The sequence below is a fragment of the Rhinolophus sinicus genome, chromosome 16 (genome assembly GCF_057876585.1).
Source record: "Rhinolophus sinicus isolate RSI-liver-muscle chromosome 16, RSI-T2T, whole genome shotgun sequence".
Lineage (NCBI taxonomy): Eukaryota > Metazoa > Chordata > Mammalia > Chiroptera > Rhinolophidae > Rhinolophus > Rhinolophus sinicus.
This window is the reverse complement of record NC_142516.1, coordinates 151,388,357-151,410,350: the sequence shown is the minus strand read 5'-3', so window position 1 is coordinate 151,410,350 and position 21,994 is coordinate 151,388,357. Positions and strand designations below refer to the sequence as shown.

The 21,994-nt window shown below is 41.0% G+C and overlaps 1 protein-coding gene across 3 annotated transcripts in view; it reads right to left on the bottom strand.

The window, feature by feature from the left end:
• ABCC4 (ATP binding cassette subfamily C member 4 (PEL blood group)) overlaps nucleotides 1–21,994 on the bottom strand; it is a 246,122-nt gene that overhangs the window by 211,470 nt on the left and 12,658 nt on the right. The window contains exon 1 of one of the 3 annotated variants that reach the window (XM_074329430.2): nucleotides 1,504–1,640. The exons of the other annotated variants lie outside the window; for them this stretch is intronic. Coding sequence (XP_074185531.2) covers nucleotides 1,504–1,553 — 50 coding nt within the window. The 5' untranslated portion in view covers nucleotides 1,554–1,640. Of the gene's footprint in view, nucleotides 1–1,503; nucleotides 1,641–21,994 lie in introns of those variants that run through there. 3 annotated transcript variants of the gene reach the window in all.

Genomic DNA, 21,994 nt, shown 5'->3' with positions numbered 1-21,994 from the left:
AGCTCACCAGCCCCATCCCTCTCGCTCAGTGTTCCAGCCACGATGGCTGACTGTGGTTCTAAGTTCCTGTTTTCTAATCCCTTTGCTGGGAGCAAATACTCTTCCCTGCTTCCTCCCATGACTTCACCATCTCTCCCCTCCAGGTCTTAACTGAACTGTCACGTCCATAGCAAAGCCTGGACTTGCCTTACCTAAAAAAAAAAAAAAAAAGCCACACCCTGACTCTCTACCTTATTTCACTATTCTACCTTTCTTTACCCGTTTACTACAATCTATTTGTTGAGAGAAAAAAATAATCCCCTTCTTTATGTTGTCTATCTCCCCTCTAGGATAAGAACTACATGAGCGCGGGACCCAGTCTTTGCGGTGTTCATTCACTGAGCCTGGAACATAGCAAGTCACTCAAAACTCTGCCAAATAAATGAATGACTCTCCCCTGGTTGAGACGCACTCACACAAACCTCTCTACCTCCTGTAGAAAGGGAATATGCAGGTCAGTTGAGGTCAGTAAATCATTCAACAAACGCCCTAGCCCCCCTCAAATAAGTCATTTATTACTGCAAGAATAATGTATCTTAAAGCCCTTCTAGCTGTGGCAAATTATTAATCTTCGGTTAGTTCTCCCTGGAGATTTTGCCAGCCCTGGATACTGGAGGCTCCTGTGGCCCAGCCGGGGGTCTCCATCAGGGCAGGGCCGGGGTGGGGATGAGAGGGACAGAAGCAGGTAGGGGGGGTCAGGGAGTCCAAGAACAAAGACTGGGGTGAGAGACAAATGAGAAGCAGGCAGACAAATCTCACAGTAAGACCAACCCTACCTCACTGGAACCCCTTCCCCTAAGGCAGGATTTCTCAAGCTCAGTACTACTGACATTTCAGGCCACATGCTTCTTTGTTGTTGGGGGGCTGCCCTGGGCACTGCAGGATGGTTAGCAGCATCCCTGCACTCAATCCTCAAGATGCCAGTAGCATCTCCCCACCCCAAGTTGTGACAATGAAAAATGTCTCTGGATTTTGCCAGGGTGGCAAAATCTCCTTAATCAGAACCACTGCCCTCAATCTTCTTGTCTGTCTTTCTGGAAAAGCTATAAACTATACTTCAAACGTTGGCCCCAGAAAGTAGCCACGAAACACTGGCAGCAGTCCCTTAGCCACCAAAGCAAGGATAATGGTATAAACCCATTACTATTCACTGGTTCAGATGCCCTCCAGGAGCTCACAGTCCAGTGAGCAAGGGATCTGTGTTACAAAGAATTATAATATGATGTGGTTGTGAGCTATGCACAGGATCTGCTTCTCAGCTTTCTTCGGATTTCTGTAGGGGTAAAGGATCAATATCCCAGCTCGCCAATGACCCATCTTCTGTACAACAGAGGTTCTCAAAGTCTGGTCCCCAGACCAGTAACATCAGCATACCCTAACTTGTTAGAAATGCAAATTTTCTGGCCCCACCCAGACCTACAAATTACAAACTCTGAGAGTAAAGCCCAGCAATCTGTATCTTACCAAGTTGCAGCTGAAGCTGATGCAGGCTCAAGTACAGTGTGCTTTGGCATGCTTCATCGGGTGTTTACACCAATAGTCCCAACCCTGGCTAGACATCAAAATCCCATCCTCAACCTGGGAGTCTTAAAACAAACACCAAAAGGTATCCAGAGCCCCATCTCAAATGACTGAGTTGGAGTAAGCCAAACTGGAATCCAACTGGTGGTAGCCTTTTAAACCCCCTTCCTCTAGTCAGCTCTGGTCATCAGCCAGGTCTGGGATCCATTTGTACACTGAAAAGAGGAAAATGTGCGCAGCTGCCTGGGGGGGCCTCCCGGTGTGTGGGGGGGGAGGTGTGGTTAGGAAGGGTTTCCATTAAGAGACAAAGCTTGAGCAAAGTCCAGAGAACTTTTTTGGCATTCACTGACGAGACAAGGGAGGAAGAGCTTTCCAGAAAAACAAAACTATACATGCAAAGACAAATTGCCTGAGATAGCAGGTTCAACTGCATGAGGTTTGATGTAGTAACAGGGCAACCAAAGGTCTTGTATTCAAAATTAGTAATTTGGATTTTATCCTGAAAGTAAAAGGGAAAGAGCGCAAGTTTTTAAGCCACGTTGAAGGTGATGGCCTGTGGGAGGCAATGAAACCAGTTAAAATTGAATCAGAAACATTTACAAAGGTGTGACCAGTTCAATTAACCACATTCCTTCATGCAAGTAAACTAGATATAATTCACTCTCCCAGCCTTACTTCCTACTAGTTATACAAATCTCACCTCCCTGTGTTGGTCCTAACTCTGCGATAAAAGTAAGCCCAAGTGAACCAGAAATCAGAGTTTAAAATTCAACATCCTATTACTAATTTACTCTAGGAAGTCAAAACAAGAAAATGCATTGCAACTCAATTCATCCTTTAAGAAAATGCTTCTTATAATCCTATTTAATAAAAACTGAAGAAGCAACTCTAGATCAAATCTATTCTTAAATTTCTTAAAATTAGCATGGGAGTAATATATATATTAAAAAACTCTGTAACATATATTTTATATACTAAATATATAAAAAACAATATCCATGAGCAATTTTGCACATTAAATTCATTCCCATTAAAATAAGATACCAGAAATGGACGGCTCATTGACATGCTAGTAATGATGGACAGCTATCAAAGGGGGAAAAAAAATTGAGATAAAGAAAGTAATAAAATTTGTATACAGATAGTTTTACAAAATTAGAAAGTCTGACTCAAAATTACTAAGGGCAATAAATTAGTACATCAGATTTGTAAGATGTGTAATAAATAGAAATCAACTGCATTACTATATTCTTATTAAACTGAGGAGCAGGGGTGGCTTCGGTTGATAAAATACAGGCATACCTTGGAGATGTTGCAGGTTAGCTTCCAGACCACCTGAATAAAGCAAGTACTGCGATAAAGTGAGTCATAATCAACTTCAAAGAGTCAAAAAAAAATTTTTTAATTTAGTAATTAACTTTAGAATGAACAAACGTAACAGACATCCCCTTAACCAAGAGATAAAAGTTACCACTAGTATTAATGAGACATGTGGTATCAGGTGCATATGATGCACTAAGCATTTACTTCTTGGTATTCCTGCTATGAGGAAACATCAGACAAACCCAAACTGAAGAACGTTTTCCAGAGTAATGATCCACATATTCTTCAAAAATATCAAGGACATGAAAGACTGCGGAGCTAGTCCATACTGAAGGGCACTAAGGAGATATGAACACTAAATATAAGACATGATCCTGGGCCTAAAACAAGCAATATAGGGAAATCGGTCAAGCAATCAAGGATTAAATGGTAGAAATGTATCAATGTTCATTTCTGCATTTTGATGGGAATACAGTGATTATGCCAAAAAGGGTCCTTATTTTCAGGAAACATACATGTACGGTGAAACGTTAAGGGGTAATGATGCAGCATGTCTACAATCAACTTTCAAACACCTCAGATGAAACAGGAATAATATGCATAAATAGAGAGAATGGCAATATAGTAGAATCTAACGTTAGGGAATCTGGGTGAAGGGTATATTGGAGTTCTGTGCACCATTCACAACTTTTCTGTCAAGTTGAAATTACATCAAAAGACACAACCAGATTTTAAAACATTTTAAATACAATAATAAAAACTCTATGCTATTGGTTTAAAAGTATGATTCTATTCATGAAAAAATATCACAGAAATAGATAAAGTATCAAAATAAAATATAAAGGTAAAATACAAAAAAAATAAAAATGTGAGAATCTTGAAAACAATAGAAAAGCAACTTTTTACATACAAGGAAACTACCATAAGGCTATGAGCAGATTTTTTCAGCAGCAACTTTGCAGATGAGAAGGGAGTAGCATGATATATTCAAAGTGCTGAAAGCAAAAACTGCCAACCAAGAATATTCTATGAGGCAACTGCCCTTCACAATTGAAGGAGTTTTCAAGACAAACAAAAGCTAAAGGAGTTCATTATCACTAAACCAGTCTTACCAGAAATGAAGAGGGTTCTTAAAGGTGAAATAAAAGATGCTAATTAGTAACAGGAAAACATATGAAATTATAAAACTCACTGGAAAAGGTAAATATGGTAGAATCTAATGTTAAATTCAGAATAATGTTGTAGTGCTAGTGGGTAAATCACTTATAACTCTTGTACGAAGGTTAAGACAGAAGTATTAAAATTGTTATTGTATTAAAATTTATATTACAATGTAGAGTATTAAAACTTGTTAATGTACATAGTGTAAAATAAGTCAATTGTTAATATAAAAAAACATGAAATGTGAAGGAGTACAAAAATGTACAGCTTTTGTATGTGTTCAAAGTTAAGTTGTTATCAGCTTAAAATAAACTGTTTTGAACGTTTTATGTAAGCTGCATGGTAACCACAAAGCAAGTCTATAGTAGATACACAAAAGATAAAGAAATCAAAGCATACTGCTACAGAAAAGCGTCAAATCACAAAGGAAGTGAGCAAGAGACGAAGAAAGGAACAAAAGAATTACAACCAGAAAATAATTAACAAAACTGCAATAAGTCCATAACTATAGTTACTTTAAGTGTAAATAGACTATATTCTCTCCAACCCAAAGACAGAGTGGTTGAATGGAGAAAAAACAAGCCCCATATATATATGCTGCCTACAACTGACTCACTTCAGCTTCAAGGACACACACAGACTGAAAGTGAAGGAATGGAAAAAGATATTCTATGCAACTGGAAACCCAAAGAAAGCAGGAGTGGCTATATTTATATCAGACTAAACAGACTTTAAGCCAAAGACTGTAAAAGACAAAGGTCATTACATAATGATAAACAGATCAACTTATGAAGAGAATCTATTTGTATACATTTATGCACACAACATAGGAGCACCTAAATATATAAAGCAAATATTAAGAAGTCTGAAAGGAGAAATAGGCAGGAATATAATAATAGCAGGGAAGTTCACTAACCCACTTTCAACAATGGATAGATCATCCAGACAGAAAATCAATAAAGAAACAGTGGACGTAAACTACACAATAGACCAGATGAATCTAACAGACAGTCATGCATTGCTTAACAACGGGAATACGCTTAACAACGGGAATTGCTTAACAACGAGAAATATGTATTAGGTGACTTTGTCATTGTGCAAACATCAGAGCACACATACACAAACCTATATAGTAAGCCTACAACACACCTATGGTGTACGTTATAACCTACTGCTCATAGGCTACAAACCTGTAGAGTATGTTACTATAGTAAATACTGTAGGCAATTGTAACACAATGGTTAAGTATTTATGCATCTAAACATAGAAAAGGTAAAATATGGTATAAAAGATATTTTACGGGGTAGCCGGTTAGCTCAGTTGGTTAGGGCATGGTGCTGGTAGCACCAAGGTTGCCAATTCGATCCCCACATGGGCCACTGTGAGCTGTGCCTTCCTTAAAAAAATAAAATAAAATAATAATAATAATGATAATAAAAAGCATTATTTTTGAAAGATTTTTTTTTAAATCTGGTATAAAAGATTTTATACCAGATATGGTATAAAAGATGTGTGTGTTTTTTGGGCCGGCCCGGTGGCTCAGGCGGTTAGAGCTCCGTGCTCCTAACTCCGAAGGCTGCCGGTTCGATTCCCACATGGGCCAGTGGGCTCTCAACCACAAGGTTGCCAGTTCAATTCCTCGACTCCCGCAAGGGATGGTGGGCAGCGCCCCCTGCAACTAAAATTGAACACGGCACCTTGAGCTGAGCTGCCGCTGAGCTCCCGGATGGCTCAGTTGGTTGGAGCCTGTCCTCTCAACCACAAGGTTGCCGGTTCGACTCCCGCAAGGGATGGTGGGCTGTGCCCCCTGCAACTAGCAACGGCAACTGGACCTGGAGCTGAGCTGCGCCCTCCACAACTAAAACTGAAAGAACAACAACTTGAAGCTGAACAGAACCCTCCACAACTAAGACTGAAAGGACAACAATTTGACCATTGTTCCCCAATAAAGTCCTGTTCCCCTTCCCCCAATAAAAAAAAAAAAAAGATGTGTTTTTTTTTGTTTTTTTGTTTGTTTTTTTTAAAGATTTTTGTTTTAATTGGGAAGGGAGAAGAGGACTTTATTGAGGAACAGTGTGTACTTCCAGGACTTTTTTCCAAGTCAAGTTGCTGTCCTTTCAATCTTAGTTGTGGAGAGCGCAGCTCAGTTCCAGGTCCAGTTGCTAGTTGCTAGTTGCAGGGGGCGCAGCCCACCATCCCTTGCGGGAGTCGAACCCAGCAACCTTGTGGTTGAGAGGACGCGCTCCAACCAACTGAGCCAGCCGGGAGCTCAGCAGCAGCTCAGCTCAAGGTGCCGTGTTCAATCTTAGTTGCAGGGGGCGCTGCCCACCATCCCTTGTGGGACTCGAGGAGTTGAACCGGCAACCTTGTGGTTGAGAGCCCACTGGCCCATGTGGAAATCAAACCAGCAGCCTTCGGAGTTAGGAGCACGGAGGCCTAACCACCTGAGCCACCAGGCCGGCCCCTAAAAGATATTTTTTTAATGGTACATCTGTATACGGCACTTATCATGAATGGAGCTTACAGGACTGGAAGTTGCCCTGGGTGAGTCAATGAGTGATTGGTGAGTGAATGTGAAAGCCCAGGACATTATTGTACACTACTGTAGACTTTATAACCACTGTTCACTTAAGGGTACACTAAATGTATTTTTTTGTTTCCTTTCTTTAAAAATAAATGAACAGGTTACTGAAGCTCTTTTACTTTATAAACTTTTTAATTTTGTTTAAGTTTTCAACTTTTTTTGTAATAACACAACTTAAAACAGAAATATATTGCACAGCTGTACAAAATATTTTGTCTTTATATCTTATAAAGATATAAAGTTTTTTCTATTAAAATTTTTTTAAATTTTATTTTAAACTTTATTCAAAACTAAGACACACACACACACACACACGTTAGTCTAGGTCCCACTGGAAGGTCTTCAGGGGCAATTAACAGGCATGGAGCTGTCAGTCCTACAATAAAAATGGCTTCTGGAATACTTCCTGAAGGAACTGCCGGAGGCTCTTCTTGAGGAGGTGTCACTCTTCTCAAAAAAATGTACAGGGCGGTTTGCTTTCTTTTTTTCATCATAGATTTGCCTGTAAGCAGATAATATACGATGACCATCTCTATTAATGAAAACCTTTCAATATTGGAGGTCCATGTTTCGAACATTTTAATGAGCTTGTTGAAGTCTGCAAAAGCTTCTACTAAACGATTCACTATGAATTTTCTTGGGGGAGGGGTCTTCTTTTTCTTCTATCATTTCTTTTTCTCTTGCCTCTTCTTCAGCTACGTGTTCCTGTTCCAGTTCTAACAATTCCTCATTAGTCAATTACTCCGGAACCACCTTGAGAAGCTCCTCAGGGGCACCCTCATCCACACCCAGGTTAAAGTTATTTGCCATCTCAACCACAGCCTTGTTGATTTTTGCACCCTCCTCATCCTTGGAAAATCCTTTGCAGTCAAGGACGAACCACTTGACTGTCTTCTTCCAGATGCCATTCATATACTCTTTGGTGACATCCCAAGTCCAAGCAAAGTTCTTCATGCAGTCATGGATTTTGTAATCCTTCCAGAATTGCATCAGTGTCTTCTCAATGTCTTCTTCAGTCACAGTAATAGCCTGGGCAAAGTTCTCCTCAGGTAGCAGGCCTTAAAAGCTGCTATAACTCCTTGATCCATTGTATGGATCAAAGAGGTGATGTTTGGAGAAAGAAATAAAAGGAGGATGTCCAGGAGTATTATCAATAAGCAAAATCTTGAAAGGTGTGTTTTTCTCCAACAGTACTTCTCCATTTCACTGTCATAGGAACTCAGGAGGGAATCTTGGAAGAGGAACTGAGTCACCCATGACGTTTTATTGCTCCTGTAGTACCCTGGCAGTGTGTGCTTATTGATATGCTTGACAACCCTGGGATTCTCACTGTGTCAGATCACAAGAGGTTTCCATTTGTAGCCTGCAACATTGCCCCCAAGCAAGACTGTACCCTGTCCTTAAAAGACCTGAAGGTTGGCATTGACTTGGCCTCCTTATGGATGAAAGTCCTTTCAGGCATGTGTTTCCAGAATAAAGAGGTTTCATCCATACTGAATATTTGCTCTGCCAAGTAATTTTCCTCCACAATCAGATTACCTGGAGTTTCCAAAAATTCTTCAGCTGTCTTCACTGTAGCACTTGCCAACTCACCACTCACTTTCATATTATGTAATGAATAACAATTCTTGAATTGTTTGAACCACCTGAAGCTAACAGTAAATTCAACATTGTAGTCAGGTCCAGCCTTTTCTTTCAACATTGCAAGCAAACTCTTTGCTCTAGCCATGATCATCATGGTGCTGAGGAATACACTTCTTGTCTGGTCTTCAATTCAGGTCATTAGAAGTTTCTCCACATCCGATATAGGCCCTTCTCAAAATTTTGTTAGTCTCATTGCCTTCAACGAATTAGGTCCTTTAACAACTTCCATCGTTTTGTTCTTGTTCCTCAAGATTGTACCTATGGTAGAATGGGACAGGCCTGACTGGTGAGCAGTTAACTATCACTGATTTTCTACCTTGGCAGTCCTTAATTATTTTTAAGTTTGTTTCCAACTTAATTACTTGATGTGGCCCTCTTCCTGGCAGCATTGGCCGTGAATTTTGTACTTAGGGGTTATGATAAACAAAACAACACAAGACTAAATTGAGCACAAGAGAAAATGATGCAACCAAGAAACACAGTAAATATGAAAGGTACAAGGCTCCTGCCAACGTTAACATGGCATGCTGTTTTACAGCAAACATTTTTTTATAAGTAGAAAGCATACATGATAATGTACTGAAATAATGATAAAAAGTATAGTAAATACATAAGCCAGTAACATAGCTTCTGTTATCATTATAAAGTATTATGCACTGTACAGAATTGCATGTGCTATATTTTTGTACGACTGGCAGTGCAGTAGGTTTGCCTACATCAGCATCACCACAAACACGTGGGTATTGCATTGCACTGTAACGTTATGACATCACTATGTGATAGGAATTTTCCGGCTATATTATAATCTTATAATTTTATGGAACCACCATCACATATGCAGTCCTTCGTTAACCAAAACATTGTTATGCCACACATGACTGTATATAGAACAGTCCATCCAACAGCAGCTGATACACATTCTTCTGAAGTGCACAAGGAACATTCTCCAGGATGGACTATATGTTAGGCCAAAAAACAAGTCTTAATAAATTTAAGAAGATTAAAATCATATCAAACATCTTTACCAACCACAATGGTATGAAACTAGACATCAATGACAAAAAGTAAACTGGAAAATTCACAACTATGTAAAGATTAAACAACATGCTCATGAATAACCAATGGGTCAAAGAAGAAATTAAAAAATATCTTGAGACAAATAAAAATTGGAACAATATATCAAAACTTGTGGGATGCAGCAAAAGCAGTTCAAAGAGGGGCGTTCATAGTGATAAACACTTACATTAAGAAAAAAGAAAGATGTCAAACAATCTAACTTTACACCTCCAGGAACTAGAAACTAGAAAAAGAACAAACTAAGCCCAAAGTTAATAAAAGGAAGACAATAACAAAGATCAGAGCAGAAATAAATGAAAAAGAAACTAAAAAGTCAATAGAAATGATCAATAAAAGCTGGTGTTTTGAAAACATAAGCAAAATAGACAAACCTTTAGCTGGAATTACCAAGGGAAAAAAGAGAGGACTCAAATAAAATTATAAATTAAAAAGGAAACATATCAACCAATATCACACAGATACAAAGGACCATAAGAGACCACTATGAACAATTATATGCCAACAAATTGGACAACCCAGAAGAAATGGATAAATTCCTAGAAACATAAACCTACCAGGATTGAATCATAAAGAAATATAAAATATAAACAGACTGATTACTAGTAAAGAGCGTAAATCAGAAATTAAAAACCTTCCAGCAAACAAAAGTCTAGAACTAGAAGTCTTGACCGATAAATTCTACCAAACATTCAAAGAATACCAATCCTTCTCAAACTCTCCCAAAAAACAGAAGAGGAGGGAACACTTCCAATCTTGTATGAGTGCAACACAAACCAAATTACAGTCTTGCTGATTTTATATGTAAACTGGTACAGCCACTACAAAACAACAGTATGGCGGTTCCTCAAGAAATTAAAACTAGAACTACAATATGGTCTAGCAATCCCAATTCTGAGCATATATCCAAAGGAAATAAAATCATTATCTCAAAGATATAACTGTATTCCCATGTTCACTGCAGCATTATTCACAATAATCAAGGTAAGGAAACAACCTATGTGTCCATCAACAAATAAATGGATGAAGAAAATGTGATAGATGACAGATAGATAGATAGATAGATAGATAGATAGATAGATAGATAGATAGATGGACATGTATATATAAATGTATGTATATAACTATCTATCTACACACACACACACACACACACACACACACAGTCAATTATTATTCAACCTTAAAAAAGAAGGAAATCCTGTCATTTGTAGCAACACGGATGAACCTGGAAGGCAGTATGCTATGTGAAATGAAATAAGACAGACAAGTACTGCATAGTATCACTTATATGTGGAATCTTAAAAAAAAAAAAAAAAAAAAAAAGTTAAAGTCACAGAAAGATCAAAAAAGTGGTTGCCAGTACATGGGGGAGATGGGGAAAATAGGGAGAATTTAGGAAAAGGGTTCATACTTTCAGCTATAAGATGAATCAAATTTAAGGATTTAATGTGTAACAGGGTAACTACAGTTGATAATACCATATTTCATAATTGAAATCTGCTAAGAGAGTAGAAATTAATGTTCTCACCCCTAAGAAAAGGGTAAATAAGTGAGGTGATGAATATGCTAAGCTGATGGGGAAAATCATTTCACAATGTATACATGTATCAAATCATCAGATTGTACATGTCAAATACCTTACAATTCTGTCAACCATACCTCAATGCAGCTGGGATGTAAAAAAAAAAACAAAAAAAAAAAACACTGGCGAGTATTTGTCCCTAGTTCCTGGACTTTGCCCCAGTTCCCCTAAATCTTTGGAATTTCCCAAATGAGTGTGGGCCACGATGGTTTATGCTAATGAGGTGACTCATAGTGTCCCCGACAAAGTTTATGCCAACAGATGACTCAGGATGGAGGCTGGCCACACCAGAAAGACCAATCACGCGATTAGAAGACTGGGTTTTTGAACCGTGTGAAATCAGCCTGAATTCCATGGAGGCAGGGCTGGAGATCGAGATCAATCACATGGCCGAGTCAGTCGATCATGGCTACATAATGAATCCCCAATAGAACCTCCGGACACCAAAACTTGGAGAAGTTTACCTGGTTGGCAACATTCTGAGTACTGTCACACACTAATATTCCAGGAGTGTGACATATCCTGAATCCCCGGGGATAAGACAAGAAAGTTTCTGAAACAGAACCTCCCAAACCTCACCATATGCAACTCTCCTTTTGTTTCTGATCTATGCGTACATCTGTTTGCTAAAATAAAACTGTAATTGTGTTCTATGTGTGGTCCTAGTGAATTATTGAATCTGTGGGGGTCGTGGGAACCCCCAAATGTGTAGCCTTCTGAGTGAAGGTGGCCTGGACACCCCGAACCTGCAGCTGGGGTCTAAAGAGAGGGCAGTCTAATGGAGGACAGAGCCTGTGAGGTTTGGATCAAGGTAGTTAAGGCCAGAAGTCAATGCAGGGGGGCTCTCCTGAGAGCTCAAGAACAGTCACTCACATCTCAGGATACCAACTCCTTAACTTCTGCTGTCCTTGTAGTCAACTCACCTTTCTCTCCTGCTGACTGCTTCCTTCCCCCACAGCCTCCCTGTCCTCACCTCAGGTAATATAAAACTCCAGTCCTAGACCCGGAGCCCACCAGCCTATCACTGTCACTATGAACACTTCTGCCAGCACTGAAGGAAAAGACTAGGAATGTCTTAAAAGCTCCCTCCCTCCTCTTCTTGCCTTGTGGCCACAGGCTCTAGCTCTAGGATGGCGGAGTTCTCACAGTTTAATCTGCAATGAAAATCACATAAGAAGTTCATTAAAAATAATCCCAGTCCCCACCGTTATGGTTCTGATTCTGCTGATCTGAGGCTAGAGACTAAGAATCTGCATTTTAAACAAGCACTCCTGATAGATTTGTATGGGAAACAATCAGCCTTGCTAGGAATCTGAATTTAAATAACTTAAAAGTATCATGCCAGCCCCAGGATTTATTTATATATATATATATACACATGTATATATATATATATATATATATATATATATATATATATATATATATATAAATATCACACACAAATACATATGTGTGTGTGTGTGTATGTGTGTGTGTGTGTGTCTCTCTCTTTGGGTGATTTTCATTTCAATATTGGCCAGGCTAGGAGTTAGCACAGACACATTTATAATATTAGCGTATTTCAAACTGATCCAATTTTGCTTTAAAATCCAGGAATATTTCATTAAACGTGCAAAGCTGGTGTGTATCCTTTGTCTCAGATATTTAACTTTTAGAACTCTACTCCACAGAATCAAGCTTTAAATCTTGTGAAAAAAGACACTACTTTCTCTCCCCAGTGCCTAGCCCAGTGCCTGGGGCAGAGATGGTGCTGAATATGTTATTTTCAAGATGATTATATGGTTCAGAATTGAAGAATCAGTCCAGAGAGTTTGATGATTATATTCAAAATATGACTTTAAAAAGTAGTCAAACTGCAAATGCCCCATAAAACCGATAAATGGCTAAAATATATTGACATGACAGAATATTTTAGAGCTGTTTTAAAAGACAAACATAGGACCTGGGTTACCAAAAGGTATTGTTTATATTAAATAATACTGCATTTTAGAAAGCAGAGTGTGAGTTCATCTGAATATGCACAGACTAATTAAAACTAAAAAAAAATAAATATACTACAGGTATACCAGTGAAGATTTAAAAGAAATACAGACCATGACAAGTTTAAAGTTGATTATCAGTTCTTTTTGAGGGAAAGGAGGGACTTGTGATTGGGACAGGACACTTTTGGGGAGGGGGTTCCTGGCAAAATCTTATTTCATGACCTGGCTGCTGGTTAAAAGGGTGTTAACCTTGTAATAATTCTCTAAGCTATGCCTTTGTTTTGCATAATATTCTATGCCTGTTTTATAATATAAAGGTTAAAAAATTGTGACACTAAATGAGAGGTACAACAGATAATTTAACTGTGTATATGCACATATTCCTACAGTAACCATTTCTTAGAAATACTTGTGAAAATTACATTAATAACAAATGTGTATGGTGACTTTTAAAAAGTGCATTTTGTTACCCTCCATTGAAAAAAAAAAAACAGCAATGAAATACCATTTGTATTCATTTGTTAGGGCTGCCACAACACAATACCACAGACTGAGTGGCGTAAACAACAAATTTATTTTCTCCTAGTTTTGAAGGCCGGAAGTCCAAGATCAAGGTGTCAGCAGGGTTGGTTTCTCCTGAGGCCTCTCTCCTTAGCTTGCAGATGCTTCCCTGTCTTCTGTGTGTGTACACCCCTGGTGTCTGTGTGTCCGAATCTTCTCTTCAGTCATATTGGATTACGGCCCATGTGAACAGCCTCATTTTAACTTAACCACATCTTTGAAGGCCCAATCTCCAAATAGAGTCACATTCTGAAGTGCTGGGCATTGGGGTTTTAACACGAATTGTGGAGGGACACGAGCCCATCACATTATTTATTCTTCACTCATCAGACTTGGACACTTCACATCCAGGATAGGAAGTGAGTAGGAATGGAATTGAGGCAAGATTGGCCATGAGTTGGTAACTGTTGACACTCACAGATGGGTCATCAGGGGTTCATTATACCATATGTATAATAGTGGGGGTGCCAAAAAAATGTATAAAAGTGGACACTTGGGTCAACGTTGCTCAAGCAGTAGTTCACCATAATCAGAAGTGTCTGGACGCTGATGGTAACCACTTTGAGCACCTCTTGTAATTGCAGAAGTCACACATGACTTGTATTCATCTTTTGTTATTGGTATATATTGTGTATTACAATTTTAATTGTTTCTTTTTTCTTAATATGTGTATACATTTTTTTGGCACCCTCTGGATGTACATACGCATATGCTTGTCATTTTCCGTCATAAAAGGGAAGGGAGGAAGGGAGGAAAGGAGCAAGACTGGGGTGAAATCCACACCTGTGTAGGTCTCAGATGTTGGGTATTTGATAAGCATGTTGGGTATTTTCTCTTCAAGAGTGGACAGTTACCCAACCATTAATAATGGTGTTATCCATTGTTAGAAATAAAATTAGTATCTTTTCCTCTAGTCAGCAATGAGTAACATTTTTAATCCTTAAATTAATATAGTGATTAAGAAAAATAAACTGAAAAGGAGTAGGGAAAGGAAAGGCAGGCATAAGACTGACTGCTGATCTACACCCACAGCTTAGCTCACTTAATCCATTCCTTGGCCCATTTGTGAGTCCGGTTCTTCCTTCTCCCTTATTCCTGGCACATGGTTTGACTGTTTCCTAGATCCCTTGCAGTTAGGTGAGACCATGTTGCACTGAAGAAGGGATATGTGCCACTCATGTGGAAGGCCCAGGCCTTAGAACTATGAGCACACGTCCCCCACATGCTCCTCTTCCCACCCTCAGGACCTAGAAGACGTAGCAACCCAACCCAGCTTCAACCAAGCACATCGCAACAGGAGGACGTGCCTAGGTCCATGCATATGAATCACCTGGAGATTTTGTTAAAATACAAATTCTGGGGCGGGGACTGAGACTCCACATTTCTCCCATGCTGTAGGCAATGGTAGTGTGGCTGGTCTGCAGACCACAGTTGGGGTATCAAGTCTCTAGGCAAAGCCACCCACTAAAGAGGTTCTCATTTCTGATTCCTCAGCGATCGCGGTCATATGATGAGCAGTGGAAAGACACACCAAAAAAGACCCAACCAGAAATAGCCAGCTGGCTTTTCTCTCTTGACCCATAACAAACTTTAACTAAGACCTATGACTAATTCCAGTCCTAAAGCGCAGCTAGCAAATGAATCCGCAGACAGCTGCACACAGATTACATGAGTGTGTGCAATGTGATATGAGTTGGCTGGGTTCTATCAAAAACAGTACCTTCCACCCTGAGTCAGGATGGAGCTGTAAACAGAGAGATCTCCAAAGGCAGTGGTCACTGCCACATCACGAGAACAGCGACCACTGGCCTAGGAGTAGAAGGCAAGAAGGTCACACGTGGGTCTTGGGTCCACACAGGCCCTCACCCACCATGCTGTGCTTCCTTCCGTAGGAGCCCACGTGGAGGTTGTTTACTCTCCAAGACCACAGCTATGATTAACAAATCATGAGTCTATAAAACCTCAGCAAATATTTGCATCACCTTAGCCCTCAACATCCTAACAGTGTGTTTATAAAACCTGCATACAAACAGCACCATGTCTGTCCCAAACTTATAGGAAGCAGATGAGAACTTGACAGTGACCCCCAAGGACACTGAGGTGCTCTTGTTTGCAGTGAAACTTTCCTGGGTTTAAGTTTACTTTAACGGTATGTTCCTTTTCTATTTACATAACAGACATTGAGCCTAAAAGAAACAGAGCACACAATGTGACACAGCTTGGCATGAAACTGGAGGAGGGAACACACTTGAAGAAGGCAGTTGATTACACTGTTATGGTTTAAGTTCAAGTAAATAACTATTAAAGCTGTGGAGCCTAATTTTAATTTAATTTTAATAATGTTGCTGGCTACATTCTTGGGAGAAAAAGCAAAAGGGTTAAATTAATAAGCACTGATTTGACTCCATATTTCTGGTAATTATCCATGATCTAATAACTGAAACTACTTCAGCTCCATCAACAAAACACACAAGGCCCTCGCAGTCCTGAGGCAGAGTGAACGTGTGACAAAAAAATCCCTCATGCCCCTGCTGGTTTGAACATGAAACCACTCTTCCACACCAAATTAGTCCCTCTCTCTGACTGTCCCTTTCAGTCTATTCTAGGCAACTCTCGTTACTCTTGGCGAGATTTGGAACATGGAATTTGTCGGCCACATTCTGACAAGCAAAAACAATTTATACCAAAAAAAAAAAAAAAAAAAGTAAGACCAGGGTACCAAATTGTACATACATTATTGAGGACAGCTGTCTAAAATGATAATACCAATTTAAAATGTAATAACATTTCTGCCTGTTATCCGGAGTTCAGAAGGAAAAACTAATTATAAATCATACACTTTTCTATTTGGGCAATACTATGTCAATGGGACAATTTTTAGGAAAATTCCAGCTGAACTATTTCATTCTTTGAAGCATTAGGTCAATTATGCACATAGTACCAATCCTCAGCTTGAATAGCGGCATATTCAGACAGAACAAAAACATTCTTTGAAAAGCCTCTGTACAAGGTCTTTTAAAGGGTTTACTTGGTAGGAATTAAATCAAGAGAGGGAAAACTCCATAGTGAATCTTAGGAGCCGCTCAAATAGCGCTCTTAATAATCTTGCAATCTTCTCGCATTCACTTTGAAAAATATTTCCTAAAAGCTCAGAGAGATTGGGAAAAAAAAAAAACTGAAAACTACACAAACAGGTTTTGTAGGACAGCAAAGAGAATGTTCTATAGACACAATTAACAGCTAGCCTGTCACTCCCAGCTCTGCACCTGTCCTCTAGCACCCCAGTGCTAAACCACTCCCGCGGTTCTGGATGCCGTTTTCAAGCTAACCCAATTCCCTCCCAAAAGCCTCTTTTCTCCTCGCCCCTCCATGGAGCTCACCCCATCAGAAGACAGGAGGAGATGAAGGGAAGACAGACCACCCTCACACACACAAGGGTCAAGAATGGTGAAAAAGAAACCCTTCAATCCCCAGCTGTGTAACCCAACAGCCACCTCTTCTTTCTGCCTCCAAAGAGGCCACAGCCAAGTGGGGTCTTCCCCCCTCACCCTCACGAAGCAGCCCTCAAAGCATAGCATGTGCTTTAACACCTCTATTAATAAAAAAGGATGCAACCTACAATTCACTTGTCTTGTACCAGGAACTTCAACAACAGGACTGTAGGAAAAAAGGAATTAATTACAACATTCACTAATACAAATTAACTCTTAAGCACTTGCCCACCATATAACCAGCACTCTTCTAAATTCTAAGCCACAGATACGGTGTCTTATGGAGCTCACATTCAGGAAGGGAAGACAACCAAACGAAAATGACAGGTTCAAAACAATGATATCAACCAGACAGAAAATAAAATAGGGACACATGGCAGAGGGTGGGGGCGACTCCTTTAGATGGGATGACACGGACAAGCTCATGGAGGAGGCCAGGTGTGGCCAAGACTCAAAAGACAGGAGCAGGTTCAGCGTGTTCCAAGAAAAGAGAAGGGCAAGTGCAGAGCCCCAAGGCCTGAAGCACTTAGAGAAAAATCCTGAAATACTAAATATTTGCCTCTAATTCAGCGGAGATCATAAAGAATGCCCTGTAGATGGGAGTGAACCGGAGAACCAGGGAGAGGTAGCTGGGCTTCAGGTTAATGGAGAAAAACAGCAAGTGTGGCTCATCTTCTTCCATCCACATTAATACTAACATGGTCAATTGATGAAAATAACTGGCTCAGATTGGAACTGGGCCGAGATCACACCGCTGTTCATCAGCAAGGCAGTCACCATACAGTATGAACTCACCCTCGCTAGGATCTGGCTTCGTCAGCTTCTGCCCGTCTCAGCAGACCCCAAGGGTACAGAGCCACCCAGGCCTCTCTCATAGCCCTCGCCACTCCTTCCCCCAGCCCACCCCAAAAGCACTGGAAGCAGCTTATCAGCTAGGCTAGCTAACACAGTGAAGGTCCGCGCCGTCTTGGGAGCCTTCCATCCTCTCCACCCAGGACTTCCCTGCTTCCCGGAAAGCTCACCATGGTCCCCTGGTCTTGGCTTTCTGTTCAGCCCCCTCACCCTGCCTCACACCTTCGAAGCTAAGTGCTCATTTACAACTGCCTTCACTAGCTGGACTCACACACATCTTCAGTAGACCCTTTTAGGTATGGTCCCTCCAACTGCACAAACTGGACCACAAGTGAGAGACGTTCCAGTAACCGTCAATATTCTCCCAGCTCCCAGCAGACCAACCACACCACACTCCCACCACCTGGCCCGCCAGCTATCACCTCAAGAACCATACACTCTCCCAATAGCTTTCACAGTCGTCATTCTTCCATACCAAAGCCCAGGTCAGGGGTTATTTTCTCAGGACACCCACTCAGATGGGGATAGTAATAGTTTTCACTAATCATTACTCTTAGTAAAAGTTTAATAAATATTGACATCCCCCTGTCCACAGTTCCTACCTGTGCTTCACAGCTGTGGGAAGAGGCATATTTTATGGAATATGAACTTCGGCTCAGTTGGAGTGATATTACTTATCATCCAACCTAAGATACTCTTAGGAATAAAATGGGGTACCAATAATAATTGCAATATGATATGGGGTGTAAACCAGGATAGTCTGAGCAAACCTAGAGTTACAGCTACCTGGTACAGGTGAAAAGAAAAAAAAACTCACAAGAGCTCTATGACCTTAGAAAATCAAAAATTTTACCATGAGGGCCGGCCCGGTGGCTCAGGCGGTTAGAGCTCCGTGCTCCTAACTCCGAACGCTGCCGGTTCGATTCCCACATGGGCCAGTGGGCTCTCAATCACAAGGTTGCCAGTTCAATTCCTTGAGTCCCGCAAGGGATGGTGGGCTCCGCCCCCTGCAACTAAGACTGAACACAGCACCTTGAGCTGAGCTGCCGCTGAGCTCCCGGATGGCTCAGTTGGTTGGAGCACATCCTCTCAACCACAAGTTGCCGGTTTGAATCCCACAAGGGATGGTGGGCTGCGCCCCCTGCAACTGGCAACAGCAACTGGACCTGGAGCTGAGCTGTGCTCTCCACAACTAAGACTGAAAGGACAACAACTTGAAGCTGAACTAAGATTGAAAGGACAACAACTTGCCTTGGAAAAAAAAAAGCCCTGGAAGTACACACTGTTCCCCAATAAAGTCCTGTTCTCCTTCCCCAATAAAAGCTTTAAAAAAAAAATTTTTTTTACCATGAATCTGATTTCATATCAAATCAAGATGTGTTTTTTCTTTCCTTTTTTGTTCGGGTGGGGAGGACACAGAACCACAGCCTGTTAGGAGAACCCAGATATAAGAAACACAAACCCTTTCCTCTACAATCTAACCAAATGCTAAAATCTGTTAGGAACCAGGGGACACTTCAGAAATAAAGACTGGGCGTGAACATTGACACCAGATTGCTAAGCCTAGCAAAAGAAGTCATCACCTGCAGTGCGATATGCTTTTGGAGGTGCACTTCTTAAGGACGGGAAAGAGAATTTCCGCACAAACTAAAACATGATATAGTTTTACAAGCAGCAACTGTTCCATGAAGCCTTTCCTGAATTACACCGGCTCCTCCAGCAAACATTCATCTGAATGTAACTCACCTCTCTCTGCCTTCCAAGGACCTTTAAATGGGCCTTTCAACATTTGAAGCTGGGAATTAGACAGCCCGGGCCCACCCCCCACCACTTCCCCACCCCACACCCCTCCATACACACACACACACACACACACACACACACACACACAGTTACTAAGTTGTGTTGCTTTGAACCCGGAATTTAACCTTTCCACACCTCAGTTTCCTCAGCTAGAGGCAATGAAAGTGGCCACACTTGGTAAAGCATTTACAAATGTTAAATTTAACATTCTACCTTGTGTTATAGGAATTGCGTAATAAGGTCGAAAACTGTTCATGAAAGTCTCAGTGGTTAGAATAGCAAGAGGGGACACTGTCTTTTACTTCAGAGAGGAAGTGGAGGTGAGAGAGAAAGATGGAGGGGACAGGGGCAAGGCCCACCCCCACCGATAATCAACCAAAATCTTCAAAAATCCCCAAACCTCAATGCGCATGGATTTTTGTGGAAACAAGTACATGGAGCTGACTTTCTGAGCGGGGGAGTAGGGAGAGAAGAGAGAGTTCAAGATAACACAGGAGAAGGCGTGAGCATGAGGTCTAAAAAGCACAGAACCGGCAGGAAGCACTGACCGGGACCTCCAGCCAAGCTCCCAGGGAGCCACAGAGCCCCGCTGAGGCGGCGGCTGTGTTTCCTGCCCCGCGACTACCACCCTGGAAAGACACACTGGCCTCACTCACGTCTACATTCTCCACATGCTTGGCATGGTCAGTCCTTCAACATACAAGGTGCTGCATCAGTTTTCATGTTCACCTCTTCCTTCCTTGAAATTCTTGCCAGGAATTCCATCTAAATATTTGAGAGGGAGGAAACTACATACTGGATTTGAACCAGACCTTCTGTCTGTGTGACCCTGGGATAGTTTCCGTCAACCTGCCTAGGCCTCTGTTTTACACATGTCACCAACTTCTCCAAGTAAAACTTTCCAAGAGAATTAGCCTGAGATGACAGGGAATCAGAATGGCTAAGCCTGTCTCCGGTTATGTCACCAATCGTCACCCAGTGCCTTTTCCACAGACTAATACATTCAGTGGTAGCTGCTGTTTAAACACTTTGTTCTGCCCTCTATAAAAAACCACCAATTCCCAGAAATCAAAGGCGATTAATTCCCTTTTTTATGTTTGTAACTGGGCTGCTCTGTGGGATTCCTTCCTGCTGCACCTCATCCTTCCTGGAAGGGTTTCTTAGAAAATATGCTTCCCTGTTACAAGAAAGGCATCCCTCCCGAACTGTGGAGAAGAGGCAGCCCTGTGGAATTTCCCTTCCCAAGACTTCAATTCACGTTCTGAGTGACTCCTGGAAGAAATGACCAAAATCCACTGATGGAGGGGGTGGGCGTTCTAACTTGGCTTACTCAAAGGGACTAATTTTCTCTTTAAAATGTTTGTCTTAAGGAAAAACTTGCAATACATCATATTCTAAAGGGGAAAAGGAAAGTTTTGAGTTTGTCTGAGAGAACAATAAAGCCACCTCCTTTTCTGGCTATTAAGATTGGATACACTAAGGACTTACATGGGATTTTCCCAAAAGCAAAATAATTTGGTAAATTTGCATGTAGATTGTAAAAGAGCAAGTTCAGAGCATGAGTCTGGGTTACCTCACAGCCCGAAAGAACAGAATTTACACTGGATAGCCTTATGCCAAAGATGCAACCACCCGGTGATGGGGAACTAGCAGCAACAATGAGTAATCTGTTTTCAAGAGCAATAATTGTACCTGGAACACCCACACTGCCTGTCCAGGGACAGAACGTGTTCTCCTATGCAAAGCACTCTGAAGGGTTTATGGGGAATGGCTTCACATTTGAAGAGTTTTAGGGATTTTACCTGAATTCAACTCAAAAAACATGAGGCAGGTCTATAATGAGCAGGTCGAGTCGAGGGCAAGGCTGTGGGGTCAGACTCCTTGGCGAGTTCAGTCTAACAGGGGACAAACTACCACAATACAAAGCAGCTCTGATCAATGACAACCAATGGCACTAACCAAGGCCTCTATGGGGCACGGGGACCCTTTAGTCTGCTCAGGATACCATAACAAAGCGCACAGATGGGGGCGCTTAAATAACAGAAATTTATTCTCCGAGTTCTGGCAGCTAAAAGTCTGGAGATCAAGGCGTCTGGGGCCTAATGGAAAGAGGGAAGCTGCAGGAGAAGCTGACAAGCAATTTCAGCCAAATGGCTCTACTGTGAAACTGCTTTCCAGAAGATTTCTGGCAGATGCAGTAACACCACCTTATAATCTCCAAAGTGCTTCCACCAGTAACTACCCAGTTCTTAGGATAAATTACATTTCCCTTTGTTGCTTTCTTTTTAATAGATCTTAATTTCTTAATTTCTCCGGAGCAGTTACTAACAGGTCACTTTTCCATTCATCAGAGATGGACATTACACATCTT